The sequence below is a fragment of the Pterocles gutturalis genome, unplaced genomic scaffold, assembly GCF_000699245.1.
Source record: "Pterocles gutturalis isolate BGI_N339 unplaced genomic scaffold, ASM69924v1 scaffold5958, whole genome shotgun sequence".
NCBI classification, from domain to species: domain Eukaryota; kingdom Metazoa; phylum Chordata; class Aves; order Pterocliformes; family Pteroclidae; genus Pterocles; species Pterocles gutturalis.
This window is the reverse complement of record NW_010123004.1, coordinates 1-12,292: the sequence shown is the minus strand read 5'-3', so window position 1 is coordinate 12,292 and position 12,292 is coordinate 1. Positions and strand designations below refer to the sequence as shown.

The 12,292-nt window shown below is 52.8% G+C and overlaps 1 protein-coding gene across 1 annotated transcript in view; it reads left to right on the top strand.

Moving 5' to 3' along the window:
• Positions 1-12,288, top strand: part of HSF1 (heat shock transcription factor 1) — a gene marked incomplete at its 3' end in the record, with an annotated part of 42,612 nt that extends 30,324 nt beyond the window's left edge. Inside the window, exons 7-9 of the mRNA XM_010077730.1 lie at positions 951-1,087; positions 2,640-2,876; positions 12,210-12,288. Coding sequence (XP_010076032.1) covers positions 951-1,087; positions 2,640-2,876; positions 12,210-12,288 — 453 coding nt within the window. The remainder of the gene's footprint in view (positions 1-950; positions 1,088-2,639; positions 2,877-12,209) is intronic.
• Positions 12,289-12,292: the final 4 nt, after the last annotated feature.

Here is a 12,292-nt window from a genome sequence, read left to right as displayed (position 1 = left end):
GCTTCTCCTGCCCCTGCAGACACGGGCGGAGCAGAGAAGCTGGAAAGTCCTCAACTGTCCTGGCAGCAGCTCTGCCCATCGGTGTGTGATCAGCTTCTCCTCAGCACAAATCCCAACAGCCTCGCACCTGCTGCCTTGACGAGAGTTAACTCCACTTGACGAGAGTTAACTCCATCCCAGCCGACACCAGGGCACCGTTCCGTGCCCAGCTGGCACTTCAGGTTTTATAAAAGTTTCTCATTAGTTGCTGCCTGGTTTGTCGCCGTGTCTGCGAGCGGGACAGCTTCCTCACTCCAAAGGAGGAGCGTGTGAGTGAGATCGTGGATCGGCTCAAAGCCCAAGGAATTTGGGCAGAATCTCTTCCCCTGCATTCTCCACGTCCCCCAGGGTTTTCTGCCTCCTGCGGCTTCTAATCCGGGGTTTGCATTGTGTCCTGGACTGACAAATGCTGACACACAAAGAGGAAAGAGAATTTGGGTTCACTCAAATGGCTCAATTCACTCCTTAGCAAGATTGGTACCAAAATGCAACTGTTCTGTGACCAGCATGGAACTCTTGTGTGTCTTCCATCTGCAGGTCTCAGCTGTGTGACTTTCCGGTTTCATTTAAGAAAAAAAGAATGGGGTTTTAGTGGAAGGGGAAAGCTGAAAATCTGGGCTTCAAAACGCAAGTGTTGAATGGTCCAGCAAAAAAATCCAATATTTTTCCTTTTTTTAAATTCCATAGTTTCCAAGAAAATGAGGTTTAGAGAACAGAAGCCTGGTTTTGTATTTTTTAGTAGTGCTTTGGGTATTTCTAGGCGTCATGCTGAGTTGCACGTTGCCTTCTCCCATGGGTGGGTGAGGCTTTTGGATCCAGTGTGCTTCCTCCCACCCCATCTCCTACCCATGGGATGGCGTACGGTCCGTGCCTAGCACTTCACACCGGGAATGCTGTGATTGTCATTTCAGGCTTCTTCCCCAGCATATAGCAGCTCCAACCTGTATTCCCCGGATTCTTCAGCCAACTCTGGTCCCATTATCTCCGACGTGACCGAGCTCGCCCAGTCCAGCCCGTCAGCATCTCCCAGCGGCAGTCTTGATGAAAGGTACAGTGTTGCTCCCATAAAATCTGAAGCTATCTACGTAGGGAGAATGTTTCCTGATGAGCTGAGTAGTCAAACACCATTAGAACGCGCCTCTTCGGTTAAGAATCCATCGAGAGCAACAGCCAGAAAATGGTGCAGCCCTTGGTTCAGGGGACATTAAGGGTGCTGGAGCTCCATCCTCACCTTACCAGGACTTTACAGAAAGCTGGACCTGTCCCTCTGGGATGGCCTCATTCAGGGCTCCGCCATCTCAGCAGATTTTTAGTTGGTTTGTTGGTTTTGTTCAGCTTTAATTCTCTTTTCCAAACCACACTCACTCCTCTGCCTGCCCCATCTAGTCAGGGATGGGGGATCCCAGTTTGATTTTCCCTTCTCCATCAACCAGTCTGCTCCGTCTGGTGAAATCACCGACATCCTGGGCGCAGGGCGAGCTTTCCCTGCCCTTCTGAACTTCTCTGCAGAGGAGGAGCTGCAGAAGGCAGCTTCATTCCTCTGTAACTTGGGAAAAACAATGAGAGCTCTGTCCCAAACAGCCCGGGGGAATCTGTGGCACGTACAGGTCAGCCAGCTCCCAGCTGCGGTTTTCAACTCCTCCAGATTTGCAGGTGCCACAGGTAATTCCCAGCCCTGTCTGCCTCTGCCGTTCTGCATCAGCAAAAGCCTCTCGCTGCCTCCCCAGAAAGAAGGTCCCATCCTTCCTGAGCACCTTGTGGGTTCCTGCCTTCTTTCTTCTCCCTCTTTGAAGGGTTATTCCTGGCACCGGTGCATCCCCTGTGGTGCTGAATCACCTACAAATGCCGTTTATTGCCTTTTGTACCCTCTGCCAGGAGCGCTAGCTCTTAAATACAGACCATATGTGTGCTTAACGGCCCTTTTCTCTGTCCCTTTGTAGCTGCTGTCCCTTCGAGTGGGACTCATTCTGCCTCCGACACCCCAAAATTGTCACGTCTCGGGGGTAAAATTAAGGCTGACCAAAAAAGCCACCTTCCCATAAAACCAATTCATGGTAAAATATTGTCAGAAAAGATCAATCCCCTGCTTAGTCTGCAAAGAGGAGTCGCTCCGCTGACCTCCTGGGAGCAGTTAAAACCCCCCGGCCTCTGCCGTGGTGACAATTGTGGTCTCCGTGGTGACTTTAAAGTGGGGTTTATACACTCTGCTGCTTTTTGCACTATTCAGTCAATGTCCACATCAAAAGCTGTGTTGTTTTGACACTCCTGTTAAAATCCTTCCAGAAACATGACCTGTGGACCTGGACCAAGGTCCTGGACCAAGCAGGCTCCCCAACCACCGCCTTTAGCCACAAGATATACGCTGAGATTGCAGCCACAGCAAGAGGCTGATGTGTCAGGGGAGCTGATTAGGATGGGAATCAGAGAAGAAATATTTAGGTACTTGTTCAGTCTTGTCTAGCTAACTCTGGAGGCTTTGCACGTGAAAAGGCACCAGCAACTGGGAGGATTTTTTTGCCCTATTGTGTGGAAGCTGCTCTTAGAAATGCAAGACTGTGTCCGTGTGAGATTTTTACCCATTTTCTTTCTCTTTCTCTCAGGAGTAGCCCTGTGGTCCGGATCAAAGAAGAACCCCCCAGTCCCACCCGCAGCCCCCAGATCGAGGAGGCCAGCCCGGGGAACCCTCCTGCTGTCGAAACTCTTCTGTCTCCCTCCACATTCATCGACTCCATCCTGCAGGAGAACGAACCCAGCACCACGACCGCTGCAGCTGGCGACAGCAGCACCCCGCAGCCTCAGCCCCAGGAAAAGTGCCTCAGCGTCGCCTGCCTCGACAAGTAAGTGCCAAGCCGGCACCGGCCCAGCTCGGCTCTCGTCAGCCATCCCACTGCTCCGTACTGGTCAGCGTGCAGAGCTGCAGCCTGGGCTTCCAGCCAGCAAATGTGGTCATTTTCCTGCGGAGCTCGCCCGTGGCTCCGACCGCAGCTCCCCCTGCAAGCGCTGGGGTCAGTATTTTGCTGCCCCGTTCCTGTTCTGCTTTTGGAGCGATGAGTGTATCCCACTGCCTGACCCCATGCGTAGAATTAAACCTCCTGCCCAGGGGATCCAGCGCTGCGAGGGGTTGTGTGGGATGCCAAAATAAGAACGGATAAAAATTCCTCTGCTAAATAAGGGCTGTTGCGAACTGCTGCTCCCCTGGCATGGGCATGAGTCAGGGCAGGATCAACTCTTTCATCTCAGGCCCGACACATCCTCATGGTATAAAAGCTTCTGCATTTTGCAGCCCACAAGCAGCTGACAGGCACATGGAGCAGCAAGTATTGCTTGCTGGGAGCTTGAATCCCAGCAGGTTTAGCTGGAGGTGAGGCTTGGAACCGCTGCGGGCAGCACTGCAGCACTGCCCCAGTGCTGTCCTCTGCTTTTCCTTCTCCCAGCTGCCCTCCAAATTAAAAAGAGGAAAATTTGCGTTAAACTGTCGTTTGCCCGCCTAGTTCTAGTGGTGAATGCGTCCTCCGGCTCAGCCTCACTACTTGCTAGGACTCAGCTTGCGCCAAACTTAGGCTGGACTTGGTGTGGGACAGGCTGGAAGTTGAGGGGTGGCTTTTTTTTGGGGATCACGCTTGGAGTCTGTCATCTTTTATCACCACACGGTGCTCATGGGTGCAACTGCAAGTGTTGGGATGAAAAATTAGAAAATTGTTTGCATCAAACTGCCAAAAACTTGTGCCTTGGCCATAGCGAGACATCAGCCCCTGCTCAGATCTTGGCCAAACAGCATCAGAATTAAGGTCTTCCGTCTGAGCGCCAGAACAGAATTTCTGTCCTTAAAGTGTAAAAGCAATTTGGAGAGGATACAATTATTTTCAGGGTCCTGGAAGGCGTCAGATCACTGCAGAGGGCTGACGCACCCAAGGCGATGATCGTGTGACAAGTGCTTCTCGTTAATTCTACGTTAGCTGACACTTTGCAGAGCTGTAGGGTCACAGCTCTGGGTGGAGAAGGGACAAAACCCCTGGCAGAAGCTCTCTTCCTTTATTAAGCCGAGGGCTGTCCCTCCACGGCAGGACAGTGCGATGCAGCAGGATTTGCTGCGTTTGCGCCTCCACGTTGTGCAGAGTCAGGAGACACCTGCGCTCCTTCCTCTTGGCCCTGCCGGGGACGTTTGTCTGTAGCTTCACCTATTTCTAGACTGTCCAGGGCTCTGCAACCCAGCTCACCCATTCCACCTGTCCTTAAAAAGAGATAGATTTTATCCTACAGCTCATCAAAACTTGAAACTGGCCATTTGAAAGGTAATAAAAATGAAAAAAAAAGTACTGCTGGGAGCGTCTCTGAATTAAGGGCTCTCACTGTGCAGAAGCAAAGGACACAGAAAACATTTGCCCTCTGCCCCTGCGGAGACCGAGCTCTGTGCTTTGTCTTAGAAAGCTGCTTAGAACCACTTAAAATAAAGAGTTTGTGCTTCCTCTTCTTTCGGTGCTCTCTTCCTCCCGCATTTTGCAAGCACCATCCATCTGCAGTTCCTTTGAAGGGCATTCCAGAAGGAAGGAATCCGGCCAGCCAAGACTCCCCGCCCTGCCGTGTCCATCCCAGCTCCCAGCCTGTCTGACACTGGAATTTGTAAAAGAAAAGTTGGAGCATCTGGTGCTCGACACCCTGGGCGTGGAGTGTGACCACTGAACAGAAAATCTGTCCCTGCCCCGGGGAATCGGAAGGCAAAGTGTAAGTAATGAAAGGGATCCGCAGCCTCCACTCTCCTCTGGGTTTGGAGGGTGCTGGCATTGTGCTCAGCATCTCTGCGGCAGCGGTGGGGTTACTGGACTCCACAGATCCTGGTATGTTAGATATAGAAACTCAGAGAAGGATGTTGGTATTCCCTGCGTGCCGGGACCTCGGCTCCTTCCCAATGTCACTGGAGCTGTCCCCCAACTGCTTGAGCAGAGCAGAGGTGGAAGGCTCCAGGGAGACCTTATTGCAGCCTTCAAGTGCTTAAAATACTAAAAGAAAAAGGAAAAGGAAAAGGAAAAGGAAAAGGAAAAGAGAAGACTATTCTTCATATAAGAATAAGAAAGTTGGGGACAGATTTTTTAGCAGTGCCTGTAGTGATAGGACAAGGGGTGATGGTTTTAAACTAAAAGAGGGCAGACTCAGAGTAGACAGAAGGAAGAAATTTTTTAAATTATGGTGATGAAACACTGGCGCAGGTTGCCCAGAGAAGCTGAGGATGCCCCATCCCTGGAAACATTCAAGGTCAGGTTGGATGAGGCTTTGAGCAACCTGCTCTAGGTGAAGATCATCGAATCACAGAATGGTTTGGATGGGAAGGGACCTTAAAGCCCATTGAGTGCCACCCCCTACCATGGGCAGGGACACCTCCCACTAGCCCAGGTTGCCCAAAGCCTCATGCAGCCTGCCCTTGAACCCCTCCAGGGATGGGGCATCCACAGCTGCTCTGGGCAACCTGGGCCAGGGTCTCACTGCCTGCCCAGGGAAGACTTTCTTCCCAATATCTCATCTAAATCTCCCCTCTTTCAGCTTAAACCCCTTTCCCCTCATCCTTTCGATATCCCTGCCCATAGCAGGGGGGTTGGAACTAGATGACCTCGAAAGGTCCCTTCCCACCCAAACCGTTCCGTGGTGGGACCATTCCCAGCCCGCCAGCAGCCATAGGTGCCCAGTGGGAGGGGGAGCGACCAGAGCAGGAGTTGCCCCGAGACACCGAACCAAGGACGGGACACAGCAGCGCCCTTTCTCTGAGCTTTCTATTAAATTCCCAGGATTTTGCTCATTTTATTGAGGTGCAGGTAATAAGGGAGGTGTTTACTGATGGGTATGGCGTGGCAGTGGTGCCCAGATGCCGCTCGCTTGAGCCAGGCAGGCGTTGACAGCCGCCAAAGGCTCTCGGCGATCCCTGCTTTTCATCACCTGGAGCATATTGCAGTTGTTTTTGGATTTATTGGAGGAGAGCAGCCCGTCAGAGGGCAGGTCACGGTGCACGGTGGCTCTTTGTGCACTGCACGGGCTGTTATTTCATCCACAAGGCAGCCTTTGTCCCGGGGAATTTCATCTGAACCGAGAATTACCTTCGTGTGACCAACAGCATCTTAGCGGCAGTGACAGTGCTGAGGTTCAGGCAAGAAAAGGGAATGTTTGTGTGGAAACGCGTGACACTGGTGCCCAAATATTATCTAAATATAGAATATACCTAAATATTATCCACCATCCATCCACCCAGGGACCCTCATGAGCCCCTTCCCAAGCGCCAAAGCCCACTGCATGCTGCAAACCATCAACCCCACGTTATTAACACACCACCTGCATCCCTAGAGCAGAGGTTTAAACAAAGCATCGTGTGCCAGGTTCCTCCCTGAGCTTTGTCACCCCCTTCGAGGTGACAGCAACCATGGTCCCTGTGTCAGTGCCACCCTGAAGAATTTAATCCAGCAGACCCACGTCAGTTTGTCTAGCTGAGAAACTCCTGAGCTTGGCTGTGCTGTACCAAACCCGCACTTGGCTTGCTTTTGCAGAACTGTGTGTTTTCATGTTTGTTTTTTGTTGCTAATAACAATTCCTCCAGCCTGAAGCTGCCGCAGCCCGGCCGATCTGCCATCCTTGCCTTCGAATGTAACAAAACATTTCATTCCTGAAAGTGCCTGACTGTGAGTCTTTCGAATCTCGTCTCCTCTTCTGTTTGTATTTTTCAGTTTGACTCGCACTTCGCAGATGTCCGAGGTCCCTCGTCTTTGCCCCAATTCCTCCTCTTCCTCACTCCATTGCAGATCACAGCAAGGGTTAGCATTGCCGTAGCCACTGTCCCCAAGCACTGCAATTCCAGGCAGGAGAGCAGCAGAAGCACTGCAGGCAGCTTCCCTGGCGTTAGAGGTGGTATAGCCAAAAAAAACAAACAAAAAAAAAAGCCAAAAAAACTCCCTTTAAAAATTGGCACCAAGTGGCAGGCTTCTTGGCCAGCTCAGCTCAAAATACGGAGCGGCCAGCGGAGGGTAAAACACTTCTCATCCCTTTAGGTGGTCCTGGCAGGGAGCGGAGGGAGGGCTGCTCCGCTGCTCTCCGTGTTGTACCTGCTTTTGATGAATGGAAACTCCAGCCCTGAGAGCTGCCGGTTTGGTACCTTTTGCCAGCAGAAAATTCACACCCCTGGGGAACAAAGCATTGGAAGGCGATGGGAGCTGGGGGTTGGGATGGCTTTTCTGATTTTTATTTTGATGCTAATGACAGAAGAATGAAACTTCCCACTGCACACTGAGGTGCTGCTCTCATCAAGCTGCTTCTCCAGAATAAAAAACATCTCAGATTCAGGACAAAATCCATCTTGGCCAGTATCCTGTCTCCCACAGTGGCCAGCTGAGGAAAAACCATCTGAAATATTGCCCTTAAATATTTTCAGATAATGGATGGAATAATGCAAAGACAAATGCAGTCTGTCTGGAGCTAAAATGCATTTCTAAATTAGTGTTTTGCCTCCTCCTCAAGGCTTATGTTCGCTGCAGGAATCGTTGCTTGCTGCTCCGGTTATTTGCAGGCTGGTGGGACCTGGGCACTGCCGTCCTGCACCCTGAGCCCATTTCCCAGGTACAAACAGCAAAACGATGGCCTGGAGAGAGCGCAGCGGCCAAGGGATGGCTTTTTCCCCACGGAAATGGGATAATCATCGCAAAGCTGCTCCGTCTGCTTGCTTTTAGAAAACGGAAAGAAATGCAGGGAAGAAAACCAGCTCTATACATCTCCCATGCTTCAAATTTTGAAGACTGGAGATAGCTCCTCACCTAGAAGAAGGGCCTGGTGGCCAGTCGGTTGTTTTTGGGAAACAGCCAGCAGCCTGTGCGTGGTCGGGGAAAGGATCGGAAGGGACAGGAGCCAGGCTGCTGCTGCGGGGAGCTGCTCTGTGCTAAAGCGCTGCTGGAGATCCGAGAAGCGTGTGCTGGGGCTCAGGAGCTCCACATACTGCCTGGGCAGAAGTTCTTGCCGTTCAGCGGCATCACACGGGGCTGGCAAATGCTTTCTCATCAGCATCTGTATCAAAATGTTCGTTTTCCCCAGTAAAAAGCTGCTGATCCCAGCAGCTCCACTGGTTCCCAGTGGAGAGAGCGGCAGGGCACGTGCTTTCTGCTGTCTCCATCCATCGTAACCAGGATCTCAGAGTCACGGCTTCACTGGCAGCGGGTTCGGCACCGCCTGCCCTGGCTCGTTCATCCATGCTTTCTCATCAGCATCTGTATCAAAATGTTCGTTTTCCCCAGTAAAAAGCTGCTGATCCCAGCAGCTCCACTGGTTCCCAGTGGAGAGAGCGGCAGGGCACGTGCTTTCTGCGGTCTCCATCCATCGTAACCAGGATCTCAGAGTCACGGCTTCACTGGCAGCGGGTTCGGCACCGCCTGCCCTGGCTCGTTCATCCACAGCATCGGCGTTAAACATGTTGTTGTGCCGGGGAAAAGAGGCAGGGGACCCCCAGAGAGCGGATCCGATGAGTAAGGAGGTGTGATTTTCACATCGCTGCTTCTCAGCCCGTAAACCAGCCCACACAGCACGAGCCCACCCCGGCGGGTGCTTCTCGTCACCTCATCAGAGGGAAACGCCGATGGCAAGGGTCTCCCCAGGAGCCAGGCACGCCGTGGAGCTGGAGGTCATTATTCTTGGGAGTCATTGGCAGCCAGAAAGTGGAGCCAGACCTGGGGAGCACCATGAGGATACACCAAGTGTGGGGATGGGGACAGGGAAAGCAGAGGCAGGGCATGTAGTGGGGACAGAGTAATTCCTTCTCTCCAGAATCCTGCCAGTCCCCTTTCCCTGGATGTCCACGTACCTGGGGACAGGCAAAGCTCTTCTGCGTGAGCGTCACCAATCCTGTGTCGTCAATCCCGCGTCCATCACTTTTTCCAGGGATTCTGCCGTTAGTTTGCAGCGCCTGATGCAGGTTACGTGGGACACAGCGACGTGGTGGAACCCTTGTCTCGTAGCTCCCTGTCTCTTTCCCCAGTTGATGCAGCTCGGTGCAGTCATGAAATTCCCCATCCTGAAATGGGACCGGGGCCAGAGGAGGCCACAGAGATGGTGCGAGGCTGGAGCAGCTCCTGTGCGAGGACAGGCTGAGAGAGTTGGGGGTGTGCAGCCGGGAGAAGAGAAGGCTCCGGGGAGACCTTCTGGCAGAACTTCTGGGGGGCAGAACTCCAGGAAAGATGGGGAAACCCTGGCCCAGGTTGCCCAGAGCAGTTGTGGATGCCCCATCCCTGGAGGGGTTCAAGGCCAGGCTGGATGAGGCTTTGGGCAACCTGGGCTAGTGGGAGGTGTCCCTGCCCATGGCAGGGGGTGGCACTGGATGGGCTTTAAGGTCCCTTCCACCCCAAACCATCCTGGGATTCTACAATTCGATGATTCTTGGTGCTGGAGATGTCTCCTCACCTTCAGAACCTGCCTGGCTCGGGGGAGTGGGTCACTGGGCTCACGCTACTCCTTGAGAGCTGTCGGACTTTGCGGACCCACACCCAGACCTCACAGAACCCCCTGCACCTCAGTGCCTTGTGCACCAGTCTTTTCTCTCTCCTGGAGACACTGGTTCAACAACATGCTCAGAAATTTAAGGAAAACTGTTTTACTCCAGAGCATTGTGCTCCCTTTGTCTTCCCTGCTCTGGGAGCGTTTTTTGGTGGCAAACCCAGCCTGGACGTGGCACCACACAGCCGAGTGGGACCTTTGGGGATGGTGGGACCTGCTGGCAGTGCTGGGAACCAGACGGCAGTGACCGATTCCCAGTTAAACACCAAGAACAATGGCTCTGGGGCCTCTTCTTTCCTTCTGCATAAAATGGGAGACCTGCTGTGAGGTCTGGAGTTTGTTAGTGGTCTCACCCCAGTGTCACTTTTTGCGTGATCTTGGTCATCACCCTGCTTGGGCTCCGTCCCCTTGCACAAAGGACAAGCTCTGTCCCCTCTGTCCCCAAGGACAGGCTTGTCACCAGTGGGGTTTGTAGTGACACCGTGGCTGGGACCAGTCTGACTGTGCTGCTGGACGTTCCCAGTTGTAGAATTGGAGAAAGTCTCTGAAATCTGTAAGAGAATTTCAGCGAGGACTCAGGAAATCATTTAAAAAGCTCAAAAGTGGAGAAGTCATTTATTTGCAAGGGTCTGAGTTCTGAAAAAAAGAGAGTTACAGATCCCTGCAGCTCCCGCATGCACACACGGCAGTGGTGAGGCAGGAACACGCTCGCGGGCTGTGTCTGCTGCTGGCTTTCCTGTGGCCCCAGCGCCACGTTCCCAGCGCAAGGATGCCTGCATTCCCAGTGCGAGGATACCTGCATTCCCAGCACGAGGATGCCTGCATTCGCAGCATGAGGATACCTGGATTTCTGTCAGGACGCTGGTTCCTGCTGCTGGGCTTTTGGAGCTGCGATACGACCTGGCAGCTGCTTCTCAGTTTCTGCAGCAATGACAAAATCGACGTGATTGTGTAAATCCCTGTGGTGCGGCTGTAGGATGAGGGGATGGGAAGCCGGGGGGGTTCTTGCAGGGTGCACCATCCCGTTGGCGACGGAGCCAGATGGGGACCTGGAGCTGCCTGCACAGACCTGGGGATGGTGGGTCTTCCAAAGGGATCATCATAGAGACGCTCGCCTGACCGATGCTGGCGGAGGGACAGACTCCACAGCAGGTACAGACCCTCCGAGAAGAGAATTGGCTTCCTGGCGTTGTTCTAATCCACATGAGACTGGAAACTGCAGCTCCACGGCTTGCCTTGTCCTTCTCCAGCATCTTCCTCTTTGGCTGCTGAGTCTCCTGCACCACTGGTCCCTCCAGAGCACCTCCAGTAGCCAAAAAAAACCTTTCTAGGGTGGGGAACATGGTGGATGATACACGGGGCCATGCCAGGACTGATGACTGTGCCAGAAACCTGCTGCTGCTCTTGTAGCCAAATTTGGGGGATTTTCAGCAGTACCATGGGTCAGACCCCGGGCCACTAACAAAACATGAATGTTTGACCATTGGACTTGATGATCCTTGAGGCTTTTCCAACTTTTATGATTCTATGTTCCCAGAAGTGCTCAGCAGGAGCCTTGGTGGCTTTGTGGTGGCACCAGGAGGTTGATGTCATCCGCTTTTCTCCTCTTATTCCGGAGCATCATGGACAGAAGCGCCATGAGCGCCATGGAACCAGAGCACAATAGGATGTGGGGCCAGTTGGATGAGGCTTTGGGCAACCTGGGATAGTGGGAGGTGTCCCTGCCCGTGGCAGGGGTGGGACTGGATGGGCTTTAAGGTCCCTTCCAACCCAAACCATCCTGGGATTCTATGATCCTTTGAATTCCACCGTTAGTCCTCATCCCGGACGTGCTGCCGGGATCCGAGCGGGGACGTGCGCAGGTCAGGGTGCAGTGGGAAGGTTTGTTGCCCCAGGTACTTGAAAGCAGCTTTTTAGTCTCTCTTGTTCCTAAAAACTCCATCTCCCGATTAACAAATCCTGTTTTCCCCATCGCCCGTCCAGATGCAAAGAGTTTTTCTGGCCAGCAGTAGTCGTTTTGAATTTTTTTTCCCCAAAACAGAGGGAAGAAGTTTTGCAACCCCTTTCTCTGTCATGTATCGCAACTGGGATACACCGAGAGGAGACGGTCCTTGCTTTTGGACCGAAGGAAGGGTCCAAAGCTACACTGTGGTGGTCAGTATTTCCAAGCCCCCTCACTGCAGAGCTGAAAAGCCTTGCAGAAATCCTGGGTTTTGTAAAAAATTCCCCATTTTCCGTTCATTCGGCTTGCTCCCCCTGGACCTCTCGGGAGGAAGAGCCCAAGCAGTGTCTCCAGGCTCCCCTCTACTCTGCCCTGGTGAGACCGCATCTGGAATATTGTGTCCAGTTCTGGGCCCCTCAGTTCAAGAGGGACAGGGAACTGCTGGAGAGAGTCCAGCGCAGAGCCACAAAGATGATGAAGGGAATGGAGCATCTCCCTTATGAGGAAAGGCTGAGGGAGCTGGGTCTCTTTAGCCTGGAAAAGAGGAGACTGAGGGGTGACCTAATTAATGTTTATAAATGGATCCCGTCCCCGCTCCCCACTCAGGTGTAGGAGGGTTGCAGTGCTTGGGTGGACAAACCCCTTTAGTAGCCCAGACCCCAGGAGAAGCTTCTCAGCACTGATTGCCCGCGTTCTTCTTTTTCTTTTTTTCCCCCAGGAATGAACTCAACGACCACCTGGACACCATCGATTCCAACCTGGACAATCTGCAGACGATGCTGACCACCCACGGCTTCAGCG